The sequence below is a fragment of the Dermacentor silvarum genome, chromosome 1 (assembly GCF_013339745.2).
Source record: "Dermacentor silvarum isolate Dsil-2018 chromosome 1, BIME_Dsil_1.4, whole genome shotgun sequence".
In the NCBI taxonomy this organism is placed as follows: domain Eukaryota; kingdom Metazoa; phylum Arthropoda; class Arachnida; order Ixodida; family Ixodidae; genus Dermacentor; species Dermacentor silvarum.
In genome coordinates, this window is record NC_051154.1 from 3,986,576 (window position 1) to 4,014,103 (window position 27,528).

Genomic DNA, 27,528 nt, shown 5'->3' on the forward strand with positions numbered 1-27,528 from the left:
CGGCGCGCTCTCACGACCAGATCGAGCTGGCCCCGGGAGACAGCGAGGCTGAAAAATCCCCCGTCGATGTAATCGCGATGAGGCCCCCTCCTCGCCGCCATGCCCGGGTTGAGCCTTTCTCTCGGCGCCTCTCCTCCAACTGTCAAACCCCTCAGTGCAACGCGGTTGAGGTGTCCTCTATTGAGCGAGAGTTATCGCGTTTGCACTTGACCCAACTTTTCAAACCCCTCTCAACAATATCCAAGCGCGGCCACCTTGGTGGCCTACTCGATGCTCTCCTTGGTGCGTCAACGCCGTGAACGTTCGACGCTCGCCTGCGGCGTGGCGGGCGGTTTTCTTTCGTGGTAATGCCCGAGAGCAGACACGCTCGGCGCGTTGCGTCCCTCGCCCGACCACAATCGTACGACGGACCACGAAAACAGCCGAAAGAGCCAAAGAAAGCTGCTCCCTTTTAAAGCTGCGTAGCTATGACTTCAGCACAAAAACGACTCGGCGTAGCTTAGTAAGCGAACCCACAAGCGATCAGAAGAGCAGCGGCGCAGCAATAAACGTGACATGCAGCCCTCTTCGCCGGCCCGTTGGCGGAGGTCAGTTGGCGCCGGAGCGACACTGCGCGGAGAAAGGCGGAAGGAAGAAGACACGGCCAGTCGAGCACGCACCGCCGAGGAGGATGCCAGCCTCTCCGACCACTACCGGCGGCATCGCAAAGGTGAGCCTGCCACGCACGCTCGGCCACGTTGCGCATCATCCCAGGTCGCAGTGGAAACCTTTGCTCGGTTGAATGTCGGCCACCTTTACCGTTTCGAGAAAAACGCCAACCAGTGGCGAATTAAGGATCCAGACGCCGACATCACTAGCTACAATTTGACAGGTGCAGCACAAGCACGCTTTTTGATACTTGGTGCTTGTCGGTAATTTTGGTTTTTAAAAAAAGCATGTTAGCACAGTGGTTTGCTAGACAGAATAACGAAATAATAGAGACATTGAAAACGGGTAAGATGCAGACAGATTCCCCCCCCCCCCCCACAACAAAAAAAGAAAAAAGAAAACTTCATGAGGCCGCAACATTCAAATGCGCACGGATTACCAGCGAAGCTGTTTAGGCTGCATACGTGGGCTGCATACATGGGCTGCATACATTATGAGATCATCCATTCTTTTTGTTTTCATGCGGTACTACACTACGGCGACACCGAGCTTTTTTCCCGCTTCGCCCCGTCAACGCGATATGATCGCGGCTCGCTGTTTGCTTGCAAATGCGACTGGACAAAAACGCGACCACGGGAGCTATCGACAAACAGGCAAAATGCGAACAACAAAAACGTTCGGCAGAGGCAACTGATTATGTGGGGGAATGCGAAAGCATTATAATCCCTTTGGTGAAACCTTTAGTCAGCGAGATGGCTGCGACGTGACGTGTGCAATCACGCACGCACTAGGAACATCTTTAGTCAGCCAGAACCGTGGATCCGCCGTGGTGTCGGGGATGCGTATCGCAGCCCAGAAACCCGGGTTCGATTCCCGCCCTGACGGAAATGTACGAAGTTCACTTTTCAGAGCCCTTAATTTACTTCGTTTACAGGAACCTCCCTGAGAAATGTGACGTCGATGTGAATATTTTTTAGTTGCCGTGATACGGACGAAAGCCCCCTGGGAACGCATGCGGGGGGGGGGGGGGGGGGGGCTTGAGGTGAACAGCTTCGCTGTAGAACGCGAACGCTTTCTTGTAACCTTGCAGTTCCCTGTTTGAGTTAACTTGAAGCTAAACGGCGGCGTTCAATTCAAGGTTTATGCTAGTAGTGCGATTAACCGGTGTAGGCTACACATCACAGACGTCCCCTGCAGGCGAGATGAACAGGTGGAAAAACGTTTCCGAGGATTTGTTTCATCTTGTGATGTTGAGCACCGATGTTAATTTGAAAGTTACATGCATTTGTTATGTCTCCAGTCAGTGTAATTTGGGTGAGCTGGCTGCTCACTCACAGACGCATGAAAAGAGTGTGTCATGTTCCTTATTTCACGTAAGGTATATACTTCGGGTGAAGCATTTTTCAGTAAAACGGAGAAATGGCGTCGCAAGTTCATTTTTAACTGGAAAGGCCAGTTTGGCGCACGAGCGATAAACTAAGTTTCGTGATACCCTATTAATATGTTGGGCAAAACAAGAACAAGGTGAACTCCTGCTTTCACCGTGTTCTCGTTTTGCTCATCGTCTTGAATTTCCATCTCCCGCCTGTCCCGTGTTTTCCCTGCATATTAATATGTTGTAGCATGAGAGGACAGAGAAGTTGGCGCAGAATTTCCTTCTAATTTTTGGGCTCATGTACAACCATTTAACTCTATATATATACCTATATACAGATGTGACGGCGGAAAATCACACTTGCTCCGTTGATATAGCATAAACGAATAAACACGACGTACGTGGAAACACGTTTTTACTGTCACACGTTTCGGATGGCCCACCGAAGGCTTATATATATATATATATATATATATATATATGGTTACATAAAGGTAAACCCGAGTATACCGAAGCATAACCAGTGGACCATTAGAGTTACAGAATGGATACCAAGAGAAGAGTCGAGGACGGCAGAAAACTAGGTGGGGTGATCAAGTTAGGAAATTTGCAGGCGCAAGTTGGAATCAGCTAGCGCAAGACAGGATAATAGGAGATTGCAGGGAGAGGCCTTCGTCCTGCAGTGTACATAAATATAGGCGGATGATGATAAAACCCAAGTTTCTTCCAGTCAGGGTGTCAATTGCGCCACCCGATAACGGTTGTCGCCGACATTTCAGGCCAGCATGTACGACTTGAAATGCCTCAAACTGATTGAACTACACCATATTTGCATTATTTACCGCTAAATGAGTTGTACCGAGATAACAAATGCCGTCATGAGTCGCAGTATATTACATGGAATCCATGAAATACAGTTAAACTTTGATATGAATAAAAAAAAGCTAGAAGAGTAGGCTGTTATGCGGGAAGAATATTCTCCGAAAAACAAAAAAGCAACAAAACGATCTAATAAGTCGACTAATTTAGTCACCAAAAAGTAAAATGACTATTTTCTCACATTGCAATAAGTATTTGGAAGAAAATAAAAGCGTTAAGGCTGTAGCTTCTGCACAGCACTAAGTTACCCAAAACATTTGTTTTAGTGTCCCACGTAACTCGAACCAAACTTTAAAAATATGCAAATGGCCACGTAGCCGGATATAATGAAGGTAATGTTGTGTGCCGTCGCTTGGAGATACTCATATTATTGCTTGCATTCCGCCTAATTACATAATTAGTTTAATAAATAATGAACTTCTCAAAAGGACGCAGTACGTGCGCAGTACGTAAAAGTTCTGAGCATTAAAGCCCGCCCTTATGAGAAAAGTGTTGAAAAGTTATTAAAATGTCATTGGTAAACGTCAACAAATGGCATTGAAAGTACATTGTCGTATTGTTGAAACATTATTGAGGAAGTTGTTGACAAGTGTTGATAATTGGCCCGACACATTTTGTCGAAACCTCATTGAGGCAATGTTGAAGATGAGTTGCATGTCAATATTAAAAGACCATTGAAGCATTGTTGAAGATGTGTTGGGTTTCAACATTGGAAGCCCATTGAAAGATTGTTGGAACATGTTGCATGTCAATATTGAAAGCCCATTGACATATTGTCGGAGCTATATTGAACATCAACATTAAAGGGATATTGAAAACTTATTGAATTATGCCCCTAATCTACAGAGTGCTTCACTTAACTTGGGCCAAACTTTAAAAATATGCAAATGCTACATAGCTGGACAGGACCAAGCTAATGTTGTTTGTCGTCGCTTGGAGATACTCAGTTTTTTTGCATTCTGCCTAATTAGATAATTAGTCTTAATAAATAATCAATTGATGAAAAGTATCAATGAGAAAATTGTAGAGCAACATGAAAAACTCTCGATACAGTTTTATGTTGCTCAATACGTGCTACGTAAAGTGTTTTTCCCTGCGTGAAAGAAGCCTGCTAATACACGCAATACTGCCGTGCGACTGGCCGCTCAAACACTTTGCCTCTATCGCGGGCATCTCACGCTCGGAAAAACACTTTTATGTAGCACGTATTGAGCATGAGAAAGCTATATCGGGAATTGCAAAAATAATCTGCGTATCTCCAAGCGACGGCAAACAACGTTATCTTGGTTCTGTCCAGCTACGTAGCGCTTGCATATTTTTATTTTGGCCAAGCTAAGTGAATTAAACACCCTGTATATTGAGCAGTGTTGAAAACTGCAGTTTTCTTAAAATACTGCCGAGCTATGTTGTATCAGAAAGCATTACATTTGATGTCACGTTGATATAGTCCTTGCGTATGATAGGACAGGAGAAAATTTAAATACAGGCACTTCTGTACTGCAAGCCTGGGTCACCCAGAGCTCAAAAGCATGCTGTTAGCCTGTAATAAACGATATTCTAAATATGCTAGCAAAACCGTTATGCCAATTTTTAAATTGGCTTAACACAGCAATGTCAATGCACCTTCACTAAATCAAGAGCGCAAAACTGATGCAGACAGAAAACAATTTTCTATGTGAAGTATTTATTTGTAACCAAACATTTGTTAAATGCACAGCTATTAGTAGCTTGAGAAAATCAAAAACTACTTAACAAGTATTGGAAAGTACAAACGGCCTGCAGCTTGACACCATAAGAAACTTGAATACTGACAGATGTAAGGTGTGTGTGGCCCTAAAGTAAAACACATTTTCCAATAGAAATAAATTGCAAAAAATAAATAAATGAGCAAATAAATAAATACGTAAATAAATAAACGTACAAGCAGACTGGCATGACACTAAACAAGAACACTCAAAAAAAGTACTTGCTTTCTTTATTAGGCAGCCAGTGACAGTAACCATGGCACGAGTCGCATGAGCACACGGCAGTCACTGATATACGGGGTGGTCATTTTTAAGTTTTACGGAATTTTTGAAGATTGGCTGTTGCAGATAAAGTGATTCTAGTCCTTGAGCTGGAATAATCAGAGAGGCAGACATTGTTTGCACGAGAAATCAAAACATATATTCAATTAGTTAAGAAAAAATACTAACTTCTTAATTAATTCACGGCTCCTATGGCAATTTAGAAGTTGTAGCCGGTGAGTTTACAAGGTGTATGCACTTGCAATGAATTTCCGGAATGACACTAGTTTCAAGATATATATCCACCATCAAAGAGGCCGTAAAATGCACTGTTCAACTTACTTTGACAGAACATTCTTGTATGTATTGAAGCACCAAAGTATCCAGGACGTCCATGTATTTCGTCCCATATTTTGGAAATATCTCTAAACTGGTATCATCCTGGAAATTCATTTTAAGTGGATACGCTTTGCAAACTCACCGGCTACAATTTGTAAATTGCAATATGTGCTTTAAAGTATTTAAGTGAATTAGTGAACTTGCGAAAATGTTGAATATGTGTTTAATTTCTTGTGTTAGTAATGTCTACCGCTTTGACTAATCCAGCTCAAGAACAAGAGTTATGCAATCTGCCACAGGCAATCTTTGGAACTTCTGCAGAACTTAAAAATTATCCTCTTATTTATAGGTTGAATGGTGTGTGCCAATTTCACTACACACTATCTACCTCTCAAACAACATGGCAATTGAAATAAGTGATGTCATGGTAGCAGTTTATTGTGCTGCATTACTTGCGGTTGTTTTCTACCATGATTACTAGGTTCCTGAGCAGGTCATTCCATACCAAGCGACTTACTATTAGTACTTCAGATTTTTATATGAAAAACCATCGTTATTAGTGACATGCTGGAAGACTTTAAAAATTATTCCTCGTGGGAGTTCCATTTCAATTTTGTTCAGTGGCACAAATACGTTATAATGAAAAAAATCACAAAAAAATCTGGTTTCATGCATACATGAAAGGCAATCATTGCCATTACCAGACAGCTTTTGTTGCAATTTAAATTCAAGCTAGCTTATACCTATTAATTTTTACTCATGTATTGGGAGAGCAAATAAATAATTTTTGTGAACTTATCTAAAATACAGTTTTTATTGAAATGAGCCACTCTGACAATGGCACAGATTCACTTGCAGGTGTATGTATGAAACCAAAGTTTTCGAAACATTTCTCATTGTACCTCCGTTTGCTTATATAAAAAAAACTTGAAATGATGTGACATCATGGAACAGCTTTTGAACTGGTTTTTAAAAACTTTTGAACTGGTTTTGAAAACAGCTGTTGAAAACGGGGTTGTTTGGCATGGAATGACCGAATATACCTATAAAATAAAATAGTAAAGAAACACTTTGGTGGAACTACATTAAAAATAACACAGAAATGTAGGGAAAAATTACAATGCACAACACTTGTATGCTGCTTTGAGCCATCCAACATGTGCTTTAAGGAGACTAGAATAATTAACTTAAATAATATAAAAAATTACTAAAATTACAAAGCATAACACTTGTATTCTGATTTGAGCCATCCAACATGGACTGTTCAAGAGAGCAGCATAATTATTACAAATAAAATAACATAAAGATGTCAAGAGTTACAAACGCACATTTGTGTGCTCGTTTGAGAAATCCGAATTGGGCTCTTCAGGAGGCTAACATAACAACCATAAATGAACGTAAAAATGTCGTCACTTGTGTTTTGGTTTGAGCTGTCCAACTTGGGCTATTCAGGAGACTTTAGGTCCCATGCGAGAAGCGAGGCCATGGCGTTCTTTTCATAGGGCATGTTCGTATCAGGAAATTTGCGACAGGTGAAGCCTGCAGAAACACAAACCCAGAACAAGTTTTATGAACCAAGTTCCACATGCAACAGTGTGTTATACAGTATGCCCTCATTCCAACAAAAATGATTTATTTGTTTTGCTTTATTCAAACTTTTTGGGGTTAAAACTGCAGATCATGACCAGCTTATTTTATTCAAAGTGAAGTGGCACTAGACTCCACTTAGCACAAATGCAGAAGAGGGAAAAAAAAACTGTGGCTCCAAGTTGAACAGCGAATCTGTAAACGATACCCACAACGATTACCCATCGTGACGTCACTTGAATTCACACACGTGGCTCTACAAAGAGTGAAACCAGAGACAAGTGAAATGTACTTAACCACACCCTTTATTACTTCATGACGACATTATATTCACGCTGTTTTTCTGGCGTCTTTACTTTCCATGGTCTACCCATGGTAGCCTGGAATGAACTGATTGAGTTCATTCCCGCCGTACAGGTGTGACGGCAACAGAACATTTGATAACATGCGCTTTTTCAGAAGGAAGTGTCGTCTACCATCGCGCTGGAGGTGCTGCAACCTTCTGAGACTTCTAGAAAAAAGTCTTACTCTTCTGTCTCGCCTCGGCTTTCTCCAAAACTGATTTTTCTCTTAGCTCTATGTCGTGGTCACTGCAGTAGTTTGGGAGCATTCCTGCTTCACCTAGTTTACTAAAATAAGTTTTGTCAATTTCATTACATTAAAAAATTATGCTATTTTATCCTGTATACAACAATAAACCATGTGTAAAAGTGCGAATACTAAAAAATTTGTCGCTTTATTGTTAATTAAAATATTATTTGCCTACTTTGTCTCGAAAAGTCATTCTGAAGAACTTAAATCTGCAATAAAAATATTAGTGGCGAATCGCGATTCTTGAGACCGAATCGAATACGAATCAAACAATGCCAGAAGCTAATCGAATCAAATAGTTTTCAAATAATGAACAGTCGTTGTAACAATTAATATTAAATCATGTTCAAATCCTAGTATTCTTAATGTTAGCAAGTTTCTGTTATCGCATACTCTTATTAAAACCACAAATTGAGCAGCAAGCAAGCAGTTTCTTGCCATGCACATATGACTTTTCAGTTAGTATTGCTTTAGAGCATGTAAAGTACGGCTACCGAAGTGACGTAGCCTGCTCTACTAAGCAAGTTCTCATGTTTCATCTCTTTACTATGCCTGTTTAGGTGAAAATTTACGTTTCTTTTGCTCCAGTTTTATGTTTATTTGGGGTTTTGAAAATTTTCAAAAGTATTAGAAAAATATTTGCATTTACGAATAGTGACTATTTGATTTGAAGACCTAATCGAATAGGGCACTAGTCAATTCGTTAGTCAAAAGTTTCGAATATTTGCACGCCCCTAAAAAACTTGTAACACCTAAATTGGGAGACGCATTTTCCGAAAAACGTGATCATCACCAGCTTAAACGGCGTTTAAACCACCCAGAGGTCGAAATTTAGTTGTGGTGTTCAAGTTGTGCACGAGTCTACAACGAACACGTAGCCGCAGGAATTTTTCGAAATGGTGCCGTAATAGAGGAGTTACACGCGTTTGATGATCGAAACATGGCCCTCGCTCGTTTCGCTCTTTCCTTCGCTACTCTCCTCTTCGGCTGGTTTCTCCTCCTCGCCGAGTGCTCCTCCAAATGCCACGTGACATACATAATCGCCAACGCGCTTCTCAAAACACTGCCCACTTCCGGTTAAGGCACGTTCGCGCTAGCGGCAAATATACCGACGGCGAACCGGCCTCCGGTGCCGTAGAACGTCTGCCGCGTGAGAGGTGCCCAAAGTAGACGGCAGTTCGGCCGGCGCACCGCCCACCGCACGACTGACGGGCCAATCGACGACCGCGAAGCTGCACGCCTCCGCCACCGGCGACGCAAACATCGGCTGCAGCTTTTGTTCTTAGCAAAATTATTTCCGCTAGAGAAAGTGACGCGTAAATTGTACATTTTATGAAAAAATGGCACAGTTTCGCCCTAAGGGCGAAGCAATGAATGCGATAACAACACAGCAATGTCATACGAAGTAAGGTGAGCGGCTTTCGTAGCAATATGAATTGGCGTAAACATGAGCTGATTAAGTAAGCAGGTGTGCTGCGGCGTAAGTAGACCGACATGAAGAGAGACTCGATGACCACGAGTAGGCGCGTGTGAAACGGTGGTGTTGATGAGAAGCGCTTCCCGTGGGCAGCGCGTGCGAAGGGACAGACCTGTAGCGCTGCACTGCCGATCTGGGCAGCATTGCATGTGTAGCTTACGTTGGAAACTGTGGCCCGACTATTACTAACTGAATGAACAAGCGTGGTGTGAGCGCGCACAAACAAACATGAATAGATCACACTGAATGACTGCAGACAACGACGGTCAAAACGCTGGCAGCAAGCGCATACGCCGCAGCGGGCGAAGGTACGTGCGGTCTATCGCTTCAACGGAAACTGAGCGGCGAATGCACAGCGCATACAAAGGTCAGAGCCGTGTGGAGATAAGAGACGGTGCGGGCGAGCGACGAGCGCGGTTGTTGGCAGAGTAGAAGTGCGCCCCCCCCCCCCCCCGCTCCCTCCGGCGCTGGCTTCCCACTTCCTTGCTTGCGCGTGGGAGATTGAGTGCGTTCGCTCTCCGTGATAGCGCGCGTCCCCGCACGCTTCCGCTCGGGCATACGGCGCGCGGCGAAGATTTTATCTATACGGAACCTCACGGCGACGGCTACGGCGACGGCAGAAATACGGTTGAAGTGTCCATATAATTGCTATCGCAATAAAACGATATCCACTGTCAAATGTTTAACATGAAGGAGAGCTCCGATACTTGTCGAGCTCAGCTGCATGCAGCGCACGGCTACTGACGGTCGGCTGTGCTCGCATCGCAGCGGACGGCGCCGCTAATATCAGCGTATTTTTCTTCTTTGTGTACAATTATTGCGAAGAGCGACAACAATTGTAAGAAAATACTGCGGCTTGTGAGCGTCGGCAATTCATTCCGAAGCGCCGTCGGCTTTAGCTTTCAAGTGAACCGGAGAAGGCCTAGCGACGATATCGGCGCCTTCGAGCGATCAGCGGCGGTGAGGCTGCCGCACAAGTGGGAACCGGTCTCATCCTCTCTACGGCAAGGAAATCTCGCCGTTCGCGAGGAAAACCGCCGTCGTACGGTGGCCCGCGAATGGCAAACGACATGCGGCGAGTTACCGTGCCGGTAACGTGGACGGGGCTATTAGCCGTGACTCAGCGCTTCTCGGCTACCCGCTGTTGCTGCGGTGCCGGCCCGTGTTCATGCGAAGCGTGCCGCTATAGACCCTGTGTAGCGCGCACGTCTAGAAAGGCCAGCACTGTCACACTCTGTTCGCGCAGCTAATCAGACTGCTAAGCTCGACTGCATGGGAACGTGACTGATTTGGCACTTGCGTTGCGGGCTGTAATTACCGATCCGAAGGCGCACAAGCGAGCAACACGACAAGGAAGAGCAGGGAGTGCGCGCACTTGCTAGCAGACTAACCGGAAGTCGTAGGTTCTTGTTCGACCAATGGGTATTGTCACCGCCGTTGACATCACCAGATGCACCCTGGTGACATCGTGACGACTGCTGGGGATACCGGAAAGACCAGGAGAGGGGACGGCACTGTTCTTTTTTTCTTCTTTTTTTTTTTTTTTGTGGCGCGCCCGCGGCGCGTAGCGCTGCAGCGTTTGGCATTGTTGATCGTGACGGCATTCTGAACTCGATGCGCGTGTTTACTTGAAATGTTCAAGAAATGTCTCAGGTGGTTTTGGGGCCCTTTAAACAAGAGCACCCCATTCATCCTTTCGATTAATTTAAACCCATAGGCTACTCGAGCAATGGCTTATAATAACCCTATACAAACAGGCAAGTGCTCCCTTGAAGTAATAAAGCATGACAAACTTCTAACAATTTCTTAATAAGAGTTGTGGACATGGTCTGTAAGAAGCTTTAGACACTAGTCGCCAAGGGCCTATTCAGTGATGCTCAATTCATTAAGACTGAGAGATTAACTCCAACCAAATAAGGGAATTTATTAGCCCGACGTTTCGGAGCCAATTCGGCTCCTTCTTCAGGGGGTATTCTTCGGAGGTGGCGGTGTGCCGTTTTTAAAAGGTACATCGTAAGAAAGGAGAGGAAGGAGGAGAGAGCGTAAGGTGGGGAGACACTTGACAGGGCACCTGTTCTTGACAGACGTAAAAGGTGGTAGGTAGGGGGGGGGGGGGGGAGGGGGCTGCGGCGTTGCTGGTCGGCTGGGTTGACCGATGCTGGGGGCCCTTCACTCGCGGGAATGCCATTGACGAGGGGCGGCGGGGGTGGGGGAAGGGGGATGAGATGTTGTGGTGTTGGTGACCTCGAGCGGGGGTCCTTTCTTCCCTTCGTCGCGTCTGCAAGGCTATGACCATACAAAGAAGGAAGGATGCCCTTCACGCGGTTTATATTACCCGCCGTGTTCTGAATGTGCCCCGACTTCAGTAGCAGCCTTTTTCGCCAGTTGTCTCTGTTTGAAGGATTTGGGTTTCTTGGAAAGAAATCTTGTGGTCGGCGTCTTCGGAATGTTCGGCGACGGCGCTGCGTATTCGGTTGAATGTTCTGACGTCGTTTTCATGTTGTCTGATTCTTTCTTTTAGATTTTTGGTTTCCTCGATGTACGACACCGGACAGTCGGCACAGCTGACTTTATAGACGACGCCTTGAGCTTTTTCTTTTGGTGGACGGTCTTTTGGTTTAGGAATGAGGATATTCAAAGTGTTCATCGGTTTGTGCGCGACTTTGAGGCCTTCTTTTTTTTAATATTCGGCTGAGAGCTTCGCTGGTACCTTTGACGTATGGGATGGACACTCGTTTCTGTGATCGAGGGGAAGTCAATGGTTGGAGGTCTCGTCGTTAGTTTTTTCTTTTTTTTTTTGTCGGGTGGTTTTGGAATGAATTCCGTTGTATAGCCATTCCTTTTGAGTTCGTTGAGAACCGTTCTTCTTTCTTTATTTTGATCTGATTCCAATGTGCAATGAGTTTCGGCTCTTTTAAATAACGAATTTACGACCGATGCCTTGTGGTTTGCCGGATGGTTGGATGCGAAGTGGAGGTAGCGGCCTGTGTGAGTTGGTTTTCGGTAGACTGAAAATTTTAGATTGCCGTCAGTTCGTGTAACTTGTACATCTAGGAATGGTAGCGATCCGTGTTGTTCGCGCTCCGACGTGAATTCTATATCAGGGTCTATGGAATTTAAATGGCTCTGCAGGTTTTCGACTTCCGACTCCTTCACGATACAGAAGCAATCATCCACGTACCTGAGGAAAACTTTTGGCTTCGGGGAAAAAGAACTCAGAGCTCTGTCTTCGATATTCTCCATAGTTAGGTTAGCCATGGTGACGGAAATTGAGGCCGCCATGGGAGTTGCTTTCACCTGCTTGTAGTAGCTGCCTCGGAAGGTGAAGTAGGTATTTGACAGGCATAGCTCGAGAAGGTGGCAGCTCTCGTCTGCACTCAAGGGGGTTCACTCGTCGAGTGTGTTGTCGCGTTCCAGGGTATCCCTTGTTGTGGATATAGCTAACTGAATGGGTACTCTGGTGAACAAAGAGATCACATCAAAAGAGATCAGGCATTCATCATCTTCGAGGCGTACATTTGATATGAGCTTGATGAAGTTTTCGGGGTTGCGCACGTGGGACGCTGTCCTTCCGGTGAGTGGTGATATAATCTGGTGCAAGTATGTGGATAGTGATCGAAGTGGGAAGCACAAAAAGTCTACTATTCGCCGTAAGGGGATTCCGGGTTTATGGAGTTTGGGCTAAGCCGTAAAAGGCTGGTGCGGACCCGTTCCTGCACATTAATTTTAGATAAAGATTTCGAGAATTTGGGTGGTTTCGGAATATTTCGACCAGCGTCTTATTCAGTACTGATTGGGTCCTTGTGGTGGGGTCCTTTTTTAATTTTTCGTAGTCTTGGCTGTTAAGTAGGGTGGACGCCTTTTCCTCGTAGACCTGCATGTTCGACACAACGGTTGAGTTGCCCTTGTCCGCTGGTAGGGTTACAATGTTCTTATCTGCTTTCAGTAATCTCAGCGCTCCTGTTTCGCCAGAAGACAAGTTTCTTTCTCTTCTGCGGTTGTTATTACACCTTATTATGCCTATTGCTTTTAGCCTGAGCGGTTCCCGCACTTTAGGGTCCAGCTGCTGGATGCCGCTCTCGAGGGCGGCGACAATCTTGGGCAAGGGGAGGTTATCTGTGGTGACGGTGAATTTATGACTTTTTGCCAGGATTTAAGTCTCTTCTGTTGTGAGCTTCCTCGATGATAAATTCGTTACTGTATGCATGCCCAACACTCTTGATTTCTCGGTTTGCTTGATTAAGGAAGAGAGTTTTTTCTTCTGCGTTTCGCGGTGTTTCTTTTCCTCTGAGGACGCAATCGTCTTTGCAAACGAATCGGTTGATGAAAAGAGATGGGGTACCTGGTGTTCGAGCTGTCTTCTGGCGAAGAACGCGTGGACTTCTTCCTTCCTAATCACCGTGTGGCACTCGTGTATCCGCGCTGTCACCAGTCTTTGCTGAGCCTTGTTGATGATGTCCCAGCATTCCGCTGTGTTGATAAATTGGCATAACTGGAGACTTCGTGGAACGATCTCTAAGTCTTATTCAATTTTACCAACCAGACAGGTAATTCCATCGAAATGTTTAGCTTCATGCTCAATTTATTTTTTTTATTTATTTTTTATTTAATAATACTGTCAGCCCATGAAGGGCCATTACAGGAGTGGAAGATACGAACACATACAATAATACAGTATGACAACAAAAAAGCAAGTAAATGAAGAACTGCACACGTCTAAACAGGGATGTGAATCAGTTTAAATTCTATGCACTGTGCAAATTACCCCCAAAAATACGAAAGAAGAATATGAACAGATACACCTTTGACAAAGTTATGATATACATATTAGTTAGCGGCAAAAAGAATATCGTGTACACATTGTAAAAATTCTTCAACGCATGAGGCTGAGAGTCTGGGAGCGCATTCCATTCTGCAATACCTCTCGGGATAAAGCTGTACTTAAAACAGTCATTTCTGGCTTGAGGAGGTGTGATGTACTGGCTATGACGATGTCTGGATGTTTCATTTGTCGAGATTTTGAAGTACTTGTGTTTGTCGACAAGTAAGTGACCATTTATGATAAGGTAAATATGTTTCAGTCGCTCATACCTGGTACGCAAATCTAGCGGAGGTAAGTCGGCAAGCTTACAAATCAGTGGGGGATTGGCAGTAGCGATACTTGTTAAATATGAACCTTGATGCTAACCTCTGGATTTTATCAAGTTTTTGTTGGTTGGATTTCGTGTAGGGATCCCATACAGTTTTAGCATACTCCATGATAGGACGTATTAAGAATTTATAGGCTAAGATTTTTACCTCAGGTGTCGACGCACTTATATTCCGTCATAGACTCCAAAGCGCTTTGCTGGCCTTACTACATACAGCATCAATGTGTTGATTCCATCTGAGGTCAGAAGTGAACGTTATTCCTAGATACTTCTGTTTATCGACTCTGCTAATGGCTATAATACTTATGTTGTAATGGAAATGCAAAATTTCTTTTTTTCTCGTTATGGACATAACAACAGATTTAGCTGCGTTCAGTTCCATCTGCCAGTCGTCACACCATTTCTTAATTTTTTGCAGACTAGATTGTAAATTGGCCTGATCATTACTGTTTCGAATTTTATTATACATCACACAATCATCAGCAAAAAGTCTGACAGGGACACTAATATTATTAAGCAAGTCATTTATAAAGATCATAAATAAGACAGGACCTAACACACTTCCCTGGGGAACACCTGACACAACACGGGAAGGGCGTGATGTGCACCCCGCGAATTCAACGTACTGTTCTCTAGAAGAAAGGTAAGATGAAAACCACTGAGTGATGGCGGGGTTTTGAAATACGGAATTCATTTTTGTGATTAACTTCGGGTGGGATACTTTGTCAAATGCTTTCGAAAAGTCGAGGAAGATTATGTCTGTTTGACCACGGGAGTTTAGGGTTTCAGAGAGGTCATGTACAATTTCAATGAGTTGGGTGGTTGTTGAAAGCTTTTTTCGGAAACCATGCTGTCCAGGAAAAACTAAGTTGTACTTGTCCAAGTAGGAAACTAGTTGTTTATAAATGATGTGCTCGAGGAGCTTAGAACACGCGCTTGTAATTGAAATTGGTCTATAATTTGCGACTTCTGCAGTACTGCCACCTTTGTGTATAGGTATGATTTTTGCGCATTTCCATGCTACCGGGAAGCAACCACCATCAACAGAGGACTGAAAAATTTTAGTTAGGTATTTAGAGTTCCATTCTGCATATCTACGCAAAAACTCGTTTGGAATGCCGTCAGGACCAGGGCTCTTCTTAATACCGATATTCAGCAAGAGATTTAGAACACCTTGTTCATTGATTTCAATGTCTGCAATAGGGGGTCTAGCGGGTGTGTTGGCTACATGAGGTATATGACCATTATCTTTAGTAAAAACGGATGTAAAGTAATCATTAAAATTATCAGCTTGCATTGTAGTTGTACTGCTGGATTCTGGAGAAAACGGTTTTGTGGATGGGTTGACATAACGCCAGAACTTCTGGGGTGCCTCTTTAAGGAACTTCGTAAGTGTCACATTATAAAACTTATCTTTACATTCTTTTATAAGGCATTTCAGGTCTTGGCTCATGCGTTGAATTGAGTTCTTCTTATCGGGGGTTGGATACCTCGAACAGTCCCCACGTTTCCGCCTTAATCGTCTCTTTAGATGTATCACTTCCCTTGTAATCCAAGGATTTTTCCTTTTAATTCTTTTATAGCACTTTGGTATGTAATTTTTAATACAATCCATGACCGTTTCAAAATAGTAGTCCCATAAATCATCTGTACTAGTTTTCGACTCAAAGAGATGAACAAAATGGTCGAATGAACGCTCTAAAGAGTCTAACACACTAACATCATTAGCAGAGGAAAATTTCAAAAGCGTTTTATGAAGAGCACATGGATATGGTTCAGCTCCTAAGCTTAGAAATAGTTGCACCATTTTATGGTCTGAAAGACCATCCTCAGTTTTAGATATTTCTAGATATGGTATTAAAGAATTCGACAGAAAGATTAAATCAACTATTGAAGATTTAGTCTCACAAATTCTTCTATAATCTGTCACTACCTGGGTTAGGCCTAAACAGAAAGCTAGCTCCAAAAGCTGGTCACAACTCGAAACCTCGGTCTGTCCCGGTGAAAGTGTCGGCTAATCTATTCCGGCCAAGTTAAAATCACCTAGAAGTATAATATTATTGCCTTGATGCACGTTAGACTCCATAAATTTTCTTAAGTGTAAAATAACATCGACAGGTGAGTTAGGAGCTCTGTAAATACAGCCAATAAGGACTTTGCGTTCACCCAACTTGGTTTTGATCCAATTTATTTAAACATGTGGGGAAAAGCCACACAAATGTATTTTTACCATATCTTAGAATACAAAGTGATACAGTGCATGTCCATAAATAGGTTAGGTGCTTAGAATGAATTAGCGTTCGCTAAACATAGCATTATTGACAGTGATGCTTGCAACTCTGTCCCCCCCCCCCCCTATTGATGCTGTGATCGAAACAACGAAACAAAAATGCCACACAACTTATGTTTGCTCTGCTGAAAGGCTGCTGTCTGGCACCACATGGACCTCCTTCAAGACAGCAGAAACTTTAATTCAATGTGGTCTGTTAAAATAGCTGAAACCACTGTGTTTTGTGTTACAGAACCTGGAGGGGCATTTTGATTGCTGAAATTTGGTGGAAGTGCTGTCCCTCGAGTTGAACAGCAACTGCACTCGAGCATAGCTTCTCCACAATTCCTATAGTATAACAACACTTTCAGACTACTTAAGCACATCCTCTATGCCACAAGATTGGTAGCGTGCTTCACAGCAATGACAGTCAAGTCGTGCAACTAATGCGCAAAGGCACCTAACTTTGTCTGTTGGAGCCAACAATAACTTCTGGCAGTTGAGACTGCTTTAGAATTTAGCACTTTTGTATGGAGGCGTTAGGCATTTAAGATCCAATGAACAGTCATTTCAAATAATAGGCTATCGTAGCACGCAGTTGCAGACACAGGATACTTGAAAGTCACTTGTTGTGCTAATGGCAAACTGGTAATTTAAAATACAAAATGTGAATGCAAAATTGCAACGGGAAAGGATGCATGGTACTTGCCTATAACAGCGTTGACCCTGATAAGGTCAAGAGCCTCTTTTTGTAGCGTTAGCTACACTGGCCTAGCCAAGCCCGTTTCGCGCGGCACATCAAGAGCCGTGCTGCGCATGCGCAAGGATCAGTGATGTCACACGGCTTGCGCACCGGAGCCGGCACCTCTCGCGCACTCCGCCGCCGCCGCGCGCGACTCACCGCCGCCGGTCTGCGCATTCCAGAGGAGTGACGTCGTAGCCGTGGTAGACGCACTGGCGCCGGCGCGCGCTCGCTGTGCAGTCGCCGTCTGACACTGCGCTGGAGCCGCTGCGCTTCTGACTGGCGTTTGTGTGTGTCATTGGAGCAGCAGTAAGCATGACAATCAAGCTAATCCTTCACAATCTAGACAACCAGGAAAGCTAAGAATAATCAGCTGAACCTTTGCTAACGCTACGTATATCCTGGCATAGCCGAGCTAAGCCACTGCAACATTTTTGTCCATTGTTGTGTCGTTTCCGAAGTGTGAGTGGCCCATGAGGTTCTCCTCTGTGAACACATGGTGAAGCAAGGCCCTTGCAAACTTGCCTGGTCCACCATGGCAGGCCATGGTAAGCTGTGCCAGGATCATCTGAATGAGCACTTCTCCAGCCTATGTGAACCTGCCTGTTTAAGTAAATCTTAGCAAGGTAGTTTTAAGGCTTTTGAGCACATTTTCACAACAGCCGCACTCCAAATAAATTACAGTAATACTGCCTGCTCCAGACCTAAAATGCTAATCTTACTTAACTAATGTGACAGCTTGTTATGCTGTTTGGATGTCATATGCTTCAGAAAAACAAGGCTTCATCCAGCACAACATAAAATACTAATAATAAGTAAACCAAAGTATCGAAAACTTTAATGCGAGTAGCATTCTTAGGATACTTGACATACTTTCGGGTGTCTGTCTATTTTCCAGCCAAGTTGGGTCACTTGGTAGTCAAATGGGTCGGGCTGCTATGTTCAGGGAAGCTGGTTGGATCACTGGGTATGTGGCCTGCTCCACACGCCAGCTTCTGCTGCGTGTTGGCAAGCAGAAGTAGGAGCGTTACTACTACACATCAGATTCGCTTGCTGTGTCAACCAGAAGTAATCTGCGAGATCCTACTCAGCTGTATGAAGTGTACATAAGCTACATAGACAGGGTATGCCAACTGCCACCTCATTAATTAAATGAATCGACTCCCAAAGCACAGGCTGCACAATATCACAGAGCAGACACTTACATTTACTATTTTTACTAAATATTGAGGAAAATACCTAGAGCACAATTTTTTCAGACATAATGAATACAACAGCCTAAAGGAACACTAAAGAGAAATGAAATAAATTCTGGGATTTTACATGCCAAAACCAGAATCTGATTATGAGACACACCGTAGTGGGGGAGTCCAGATTATTTCTCACCACATGGGATTGCATGGTACATGGGTGGTTTTGCATTTAGCCTCCATCAAAATGTGCTGATTTGATCCTGCGACCTCATGCTTAGCAGCACAATGCCAAAGTCACTAAGCAACCATGCAGAGTGAGCACTAAAGAAAAAAATTAATTTAGATGTATTTGTAAATGACCTTCCTGTTATAGAAAAGGATTCACTAGTACCATGACAAGAGGCTGAGTAAACTGTAAAAGACACACGACGAAAGATGGGTGGCACTGGCACCTTGAACGACACCTTGCTGTGCCGTCGTGGATGTTCGCTGGTGTCTGCTATATCTTAGGTAATTTTTGTTTTACAAATAATGGTGTTCTTCATTGTATTACATCAAAGACCGAAATTTAAAAAGCAACAAGAACTGCGCCAAACCGACCCAAGTTCGTAAAAAATACTTGAAATCATTGATGTCACAATGAGGTACCAGCACTGGGGTATTGAGGCGATACGCAGAAAATTTACCATTGAGCTTCATTTTCGCATCTAATAATCAACCTACTGCCTAGAAATTAACAGAAATAAAGATTTAAAAGGATGATTTTTCAGTTTAAATTGATTGAGGGTGTCTTTAGTGTCTCCTTAAAACAAAACAAGGAATACACTTGGCTCATTATAGGATAGCATGCATCACTGATTCTCATTAAGGTGGGATTGTCAGTGTAGCAGAGGGCAAGCACTGGCTGATCCGAAGAGAGCCCTGCCACCTCAACCCCCCCCCCCAACCCACCACCCCCCAATTTCGAATTGTTTTATGAGCAGCGATCCGGTTTCTGCATCTTAAGAGACACAATGCCAAGGAGATTCATGCCGAGCTGATTGCGGTATGTAGTGACTTACAGTGCACACCGTCCAGCTCGACATCCATCTCTTTGGAATTCTGTCCCTTGAAATGCAGAAGGCCCTGATCACTGCTTGTTCTTCCATCAACTTTATCGATGGAGACTGCTGTTCTTGGTTTGCGGTGAATTGCAGTACGACATTAGACATATTTTTATTCTGTTAGAACTAGAAAGACGGGCCCTCATGTTGACGCCTAATGCGTTCACCTGTTTCAAATTTATGGTACCGATAATACCAAGTTTCCGAACGCCCCTTGTATATCAGGTGTATACTCCGCTCACCTTACTTCGTATGACATTGCTGTGTTGCTATCGCATTCATTGCTTCGCCCTTAGGGCGAAACTGTGACATTTTTTAAATTCCTCTCCTAATTTTTGAAATTATTTTTGCTCATCTACTGAACTGTTGTGGCCACATCTTAAAGGCTTCGATAAAACAACAGTGTTGCACTTTTTTACTCCCCGTCTAAGTGCTGCTCTTTCTCAAAGTATTCCATAGGACTGCTCCACGAACAAAGCATTGTTCCGACCTTGTGGCAAAGCGTAATTTAGTTCGAAAGAATGCGCTCCCCTTTCACTCTCTATCCTCTCTAGAGTGTGCGAATTCAAAGCAAAAATAACTAATTGACACAGCTGTCAACTTCTATAGTCACAAAAAGCCTTGCTAACTTTTGACATTTATGTTGTCGATAACGCATACATGCCGCTGGAAGCACAGTGGGACGGCACGGCAGATATGCCCAAGCGTCTCGTTCCTTTACTGAATTTCGAACTTAGTTAAATCAATCAGTTACTGAAGTGCCAAAGGGTGAAACTTCACGCGATTACATTATTTTGAATGTTTTATCCCACTAAAGCAGAACCTAGAATACCACAGAATCTGCCTTTTCCGAGAATGCAGAGCGCCTACGCGAAGCCATTTGCGCGAAGCACTCGATGGCGTCAAAGGGAGATCATGAAAAAAAAATGTCACAGTTTCAATATGAATTGTAGTAAACATGAGCTGATTAAGTAAGCAGGTGTGCTGTGGCGTAAGTAGACCGACATGAAGAGAGACTCGATGACCACGAGAAGGCGCGTGTGAAACGGTGGTGTTGATGAGAAGCGCTTCCCGTGGGCAGCGCGTGCGAAGGGACACACCTGTAGTGCTGCACTGCCGATCCCGGCAGCATTACATGTGTAGCGTGCGTTGGAAAATGTGGCCCGACAATTACTAACTGAATGAATAAGCGTGGTGTGAGCGCGCACAAACAAACATGAATAGACCTCACTGAATGACTGCAGACAGCGACTGTCCTGTCAAAACGCTGGCAGCAAGCGCATACGCCGCAGCGGGCGAAGGTACGTGCGGTCTATCGCTTCAACGGAAACTGAGCGGCGAATGCACAGCGCATACAAAGGTCAGAGCCGTGTGGAGATAAGAGACGGTGCGGGCGAGCGACGAGCGTGGTTGTTGGCAGAGTAGAAGTGCGCCCCCCCCCCCCGCTCCCTCCGGCGCTGGCTTCCCGCTTCCTTGCTTGCGCGTGGGAGATTGAGTGCGTTCGCTCTCCGTGATAGCGCGCGTCCCCGCACGCTTCCGCTCGGGCATACGGCGCGCGGCGAAGATTTTATCTATACGGAACCTCACGGCGACGGCGACGCCGACGGCAGAAATCCGGTTGAAGTGTCCATATAATTGCTATCGCAATAAAAAAGAAAAAAAAGAAGTTGACCGCGCGCGTACCGGTGGAAAGCAAACCACACATAACCTGATGATTTCACAGCATTCGCTGGCGCCACTCCTTTTTTATCTCACCTACAATCGCATATACACCCTTGCAATTTATTGTTATCGCGCCACAGCGCGGGTCTGCCGCGCGGCGTGTCAGCGGACGCGGGTCACTCGATGCTGAAGCGAACAGCGCAGCAGAATACATTTGAACTGCAAACCGCCCCGTGCATATTTTCTCCCATCCCGACGCGCCGCGTAGTAGATGCATGTCACTGGACGGCGTGCCGCGAACGAAATATACTTGTACACAGTACAGTTCGGATGATTTCACGTAGCATTGTTCCCACCAAAACGGCAGAGAACGAGCGCTCAATAATAAGGCTAATTTCAATCGGTACTCGAACACCGTACCAAAAGTCGTGGCGCGCTCAACGTGCCCTGTTTAGCTAGGTCCATATGGCTGCTTTACGTCGTCACAAGTTCACTGTGAAGTTAAATCAGGACAAAACTCCGTGTTCAACATGATAAATCTAGTGCTGTACAGCCAATTTTCGCAACGGAAGGATAGTACTAATAATCAAAACGAGCACAGAGGCGCGTGAAAGATACGCACACGTGCTATACGCACTTTCGCGCTTTTGTTGATCGCGTCGCAATGGACAAGCAAGGGGAATTCGAAACACTCAAGAGTTTTAGAATAGGGGCAAAGAAGTAGCGTCGAAGCCACTGCGCATGCGCAAGACGCAAACTGCGTTAGGGTTTTGCGCCGGGCACGCTATTTCACTGATTTAGCGGGAGCCCTAAAAGCTGCCCCAAAAGCTTTGCGTCAACAAACATGGCGGCGCCCATCGAAGCGACGGCTCGAACCGAGCAACAAACTAGACTCGATTCGTGGTAACGCGTCAAGTTCGTAAACTAGGAGAAGTGACTGCGGTTATCGCTTTCTCTCAACTAACGTGTGTAATGTAGATTGATTCATTAGACGCCGCTGATTCCGAATCCGATTGTCCGTTTCATGGCTCGTAGGCCTAACATGGATCGATTCGCTTGGCTGGTGAAGGCACGTAAAGTTGGTTACTCAAAATTAAGCGCAACAAATCACTTGCTGCTACTAGAATAACGTCTAACTTGTAATTAAACGCCTAAACACGGAAGTCAAAATTGCTCTTCTTATCATAAAATGGTATAGTTTATTTTAATATTTATAATAGTTTTTCGTTGACAACGTAGTGGCGCTGCAAGCGCAAGGCGCTATTCGCGAACGCAAAGCCCCATTCTAAAACTTCACCCCTGCATGCTTCAACGCTAACACCCGCAAAGCTCTTTGGGGCAACAAACTTTTGGGGCCCCTATTCTAGAACTCTCTACTCACTCACCTTCGATGTGGCTGAGTCGGAGGCGATCATGGCAACGAGAAGCCCATAAAAAGCGAGCAACAAGTTGGAATATGTTACAGTGAGGCTATCAAAGGGCGCACAAAACGCAGAAACTGATGCAACCCGCACGCATACGCCACACGCACAAAATCCCGGAATGCACCAGAGCCAACAGCGCAAACGCGCATGCAAATAGACGCTTTCATAGACATGAATTGTAATATTTATTAACACATCTTGTAATATAATAGTATTTCCGAACAATTTCTGCGGTTTGCATGTGTATCAAAGTTTTCTGCTTAGCTTCTCTGATGAACTATTTTCTTCATCGCGGTAACGCAGTGCACCGGCTGGCCACGTACGGAACGCGCGGGAAATGGTGCAAAATTCAAACGTCGCAAATGTCGTGCCCTGTATGCGCGCACAATTTTCATCGTTTGAATTAAAAAGAAATATTTTTTTAATACGTGAAGCAACCGGCGTGAAAGGAACTATTGACCAGAAAAGTACACAACTGTTCGTGCTTGTTAGTTCGACATTATGATAAACCGTAGACGGCATATGTCGTTCTGTGCTTTAAACATTTGCACCTGTGCTTCAGCGCTACGATTTGTCACCGTATAACAGCGTAGATTGTGCTTAGTGGCCAAGCAGTTTCCCAGCACATTGGCCAGCTGAATAGACCTTGCAACTGCAACAAATAGTCTGTGTTACAGAATAGACCTTAGCCTTCATGTAAAATATGGACACCACGTCGCAGACATCACCCAAACTTCTTGTGTAATTCTATTGTGCGCTAAGGGCTAACAACAATACGAAACGCACTCTTTAAAAAACATATTATTTATTATGCTACTTTCCCCACCATCTTGGCCATATTTAACATGGAGGCAATGCCTTTTGCTAGCACAGCCAGGGTACTGGGCACTTACAATAGACACCGATGGGAATCCAGGATGTGTCCAATCATCGTTCATTGGCCACTGCTTGCAGGGACGTTTGTCTGGTGCTCCGACTTTATATATATATATATATATGAACGAGAAGAAAGGCAACCGAGGGGCCCGATTTTTATTAATCATATCATAAGAAGCCAACAAACAGTGACACCAAGGAAAACATTGGAGAAATCACTTATACTTACTAATTGAAATAAAGAAATTATAGATTAATGAAAATGAAAATGGATGAAAAAACAACTGGCCACAGGTGGGGTACGAACCCACGTCTTCGCATTACGCGCGCGATGCTCTCACCATTGAGCTACCGTGGCGCCGTTTTCCCATCCACTTGCTGGGGTATTTGTGTCTTACAACTAGAATTAATCCTGGGTGTGTTAGCCAGCGCCACCACCCACAAACGTGGCGGCGGATGTGGAACATCCTTTCTGCCGCAGGCGTCACGAGTACGTGATCTTTTTGGGTGAAGGCAACTGGTCAATAAACCCACATATGCTACCTGAAGGCATCAATGTTGCCGGATTCGAGCCCTCGTTATGTAATGAACGAGAAGAAAGGGAACCGAGGGGCCCCGATTTTTATTAATCATTTCATAAGAAGCCAACAAACAGTGACACCAAGGAAAACATTGGGGAAATCACTTGCGTATACTAATTGAAATAAAGAAATTATAAATTAATGAAAATGAAAATGGACGAAAAAACAACTGGCCACAGGTGGGGAACGAATATGCATATATATTTATTTTTATTTTATTTTATTTATTTATACATACTGCAGCCAAACTTTGGCTATAGCAGGAGTAGGAAAAAAACAATGAATTATATATATATATATATATATATATACATTACAACTTTGAAATAGCAGTGAGAAATTCATCTGAAGGGCACTCGCGTACATTTCCAGGCAGAGCATTCCAGCACTGAATCGTGTGAGGGAAAAAACTGTACAAAAAACAAGTCTGAACGAGAACTGTAACGAGAACTGTAGGGTGTTTCATTTTAGCTGCACCAAATTAAAAAACAGTGTTTGGGGCAGATAGCACAATTATAATCCTTGATGGGGCGGCCATTACTTCCACGAGAAATCAAAACGCCTCATTGCATAATTAACATAATTACGCTAATTAACTTTTGCATTAATTATTTTACGGCACATCTTTCAATCTACAAAAATTTGCAAGGCGTATGCACTCTACAAAGTTCGCAAGGCGTATGCACTTGGAACGAATTCTCAGGACTGAACCAGTTTCGAGATATTAATTTACAGTGTCCGACGAAATGCATGGGCGTTCCAGTTTGTGCTTCAATGCATAAAACAGCGTTTTCCTCAAAAAGTTAACTGGAACGACCATGCATTTCGTGGGACACTTCTCGAAACTGGTTCAGTCCTGAGAATTCGTTGCGGAATCAGCTAGCGCGACAGGGTTAATTGGAGATCGCAGGGCCTTCGTCCTGATATATATAGGCTGATGATAGATACAGGGTGTCCCAGCTATCTAGCAACGAGACTTAATTAGTCTTAAATATTCAACTTATCAGATTTTATAATTAGATGAAAATTGTCAATGAGAAAATTATATAGCAACATGAAAAACTCCCGATATAGCTTTCTGTTGCTCAGTACGTGCTACATAAAAGTGTTTTTGCGAGCATGTAAATAAACCCGCGGATACACGCATAGTGCCTCGAGCGGCCAGTGGCGTGTTCACGCTCCGAAAAACGCTTTTATGTAGCGCGTATTGAGCAACCGAAAGCTATATCGGGAGTTTTTCATGTTGCACGAGTGACAGTCTTGTTCCTTGCACAGCACTTCCGCGCTTTACCTCCCGAGACGACGGCGGGGACGAAATTCAAAATAAATCAGAAAAAATAGAAAACAAATAGTACAGTACAAAATTCATGGGTTTCGTTATAGATATGATATCAAAGCGTAAGTTTAGTTACAAATTGAGTTACTGCAGTGTCTGGAATAATTCGAGTTAATTAGCTGAGACGAAATGAAAAACAAATGAGGGAAAAAAATAAAAAATAGTACAGTACAAAATTCATGGGTTTCATTATAGATATGATATCAAAGCATAAGTTACAAGTCGCAAAGCTTAGTTACAAGTCGAGTTACTGAAGAGTCTGGGATAATTAGAATTAATTAGAAATCACACATTACCGCAGACCAAAGCAAAGAACACCAACGCCGAGGTGCGAAAGCCACTAAGATGCACTAAGTCAAATATTAAGGTCGCCTACTGTTTTAAGCATGAAATGCTTTTAGCTCCCGTTATCGGCGACCTTCAAGTGACCTTGAGCCAAAAGCCAGAGCCGTTATCCGGGCACTCAAAACGAGAACATGCCGGCAAGTTGACAAGGAAATTTATTCACTCGTTGACACGCGTACAACTGTGGTATGAACGTAGAGTACAATATAACGTACCGTACATGCAATACATCGTACTTGATATAAACAAAACAGATCAGCAAACAAAACAGTAAATGGTGTCTGCTTGACACTGGCTTTGCCACACATCAAAAACTCTTCTACGATCAAAAACACACTACGGCAAGTTGCCAGAGCAAAACGAGGTCATCCGGGCAACCAGTCGAAACTTTAAAAAATGCAGTCCCTGGCCCCCAACCTTTTGTACAGGACCACATTACATAGACTAGTTACTCTCCAAACAAATTACAAAAAATATTGCTTCCGAGTTCTTCCCGATGTTTCTTCACAATATCATTTAAGCTGTAACCTCTAGTAGGCTGAAGTTTTATTGGTCATTTCCAATAGCGACGTCCAAAGGCAGACACAGGGGCGGATAAAGTGGGCCGATCCTGGTGATGGTGCAGAAAGGGTGCAAGCTCAATGGCACATATACCCCTGTTGGCTCGGAGACCTGTAACGCGCCCTTGAACTACCCTTGTCACACGTGGGACCCAAAGAGACAAAATCACCAGCCCTTCCCTTGTCCAGTAAATGGGGGGTAGGCGAAGCTTGTCGTCCGATTCTAGCGTGAGTGCTTCCGAAGACGAGGCGAAACGCCAGCAAAGAGCCGCCGACCATTGAGTTTAGGGCACGGTGTAAGATATATACTCTTTAGGTGAGGACACTCGCCAGACTCGATCGACCAGATAAAGTCGCGAAGGCGCGTGCCCATCGGCCCGGCGACGACAGCGGACGCCTATCGGCAGTACGACGCAACTTCAACACAGAAAGCTTTTTATTGGTTTAATCTCCCGTTGTTATAGCAACCGGCGGTTCGCGGGAAATCCGAAATGATTGAGTGACGCACGAAAGTAGGCCACCGGGGAGAGGGCATGCGTGCGTTCCTTGTCGGCGCACGCTCTCGCCTGCGTTCTAACTGAAGTTGCGTCGTTCCGCCGATAGGTATCCGCTGCCGTCACCGCCCCGATAGACGCGCGCCCTTGCTACTTTATCTGGTCGATCGCATCTAGCAAGCAAGCCGAGAAGTGTCCCCACCTAAAGAGTATATATCTTACACCGTGGTTTAGGGCAAACGACGCGGAACGCCTGCGACAGCGTTGTCTTGCCGCAAGCTTCGCTTATCCCCATTTTCTCTGCCGGGCTCTGAATTTTGACAGCGAAGCTGTGTACCTCTCGTTGGTGGGAACATTTCGTGGCGTCAACAGAAAACGCCATACCAGCTGTGCGATCGCCGACCTGGGGGAGAGTGAGTATAAAAATAGCATCGCGCAGCATAACGGACGTGAGGCATGCGGGAGAGCTGCTGCCGACGCTGATCGCGTTTCCCCGCGTTCGCGCTGAACACGCCTGGTGTCCGTTGTTATGAACGGGTTGGCGTTTCATCTCAGCACTGCCATCCGTTGTTGCGGGTCGGAGATTATTCAGCCGCTGCTGCCAGTTTGTTGAGACTCGGGTAGCGTTTAGGCCGGTGATCCTTCAGCCAAAGGGATGAGTACGTCCGGGAGTAAGAGCGTGAGAAAAAAGGGTTTATTTTACATATTTACAGTGGCTCCAAATATCGAAGCCCACTCCATGGGGGAGCACTTTGAAAGTCTAAGCTCACTACATGTCTGAGCACATGTCAGAACTCGTCAAGACACACCACTGCACGCAAGGTGTCTCCTTATAAAACCCCGGTCTTCCCTAGTTGACCCGGCTAGGGAATCAGATGACCTTGATGCGGC

The 27,528-nt window shown here is 44.5% G+C and overlaps 1 protein-coding gene across 4 annotated transcripts in view; it reads left to right on the forward strand.

The window, feature by feature from the left end:
* The first annotated feature begins 586 nt into the window (after positions 1-586).
* The window catches only part of LOC119456179 (atrial natriuretic peptide-converting enzyme), a 608,985-nt gene continuing 582,043 nt past the window's right edge, over positions 587-27,528 (forward strand). For 3 of the 4 annotated variants that reach the window (XM_049660865.1, XM_049660868.1, XM_037717807.2), the window contains exon 1: positions 612-709. In XM_049660865.1, coding sequence (XP_049516822.1) covers positions 671-709 — 39 coding nt within the window. In that variant the 5' untranslated portion in view covers positions 612-670. Of the gene's footprint in view, positions 710-27,528 lie in introns of all 4 variants that reach the window. The other variant, XM_049660866.1, reaches the window with a different exon arrangement.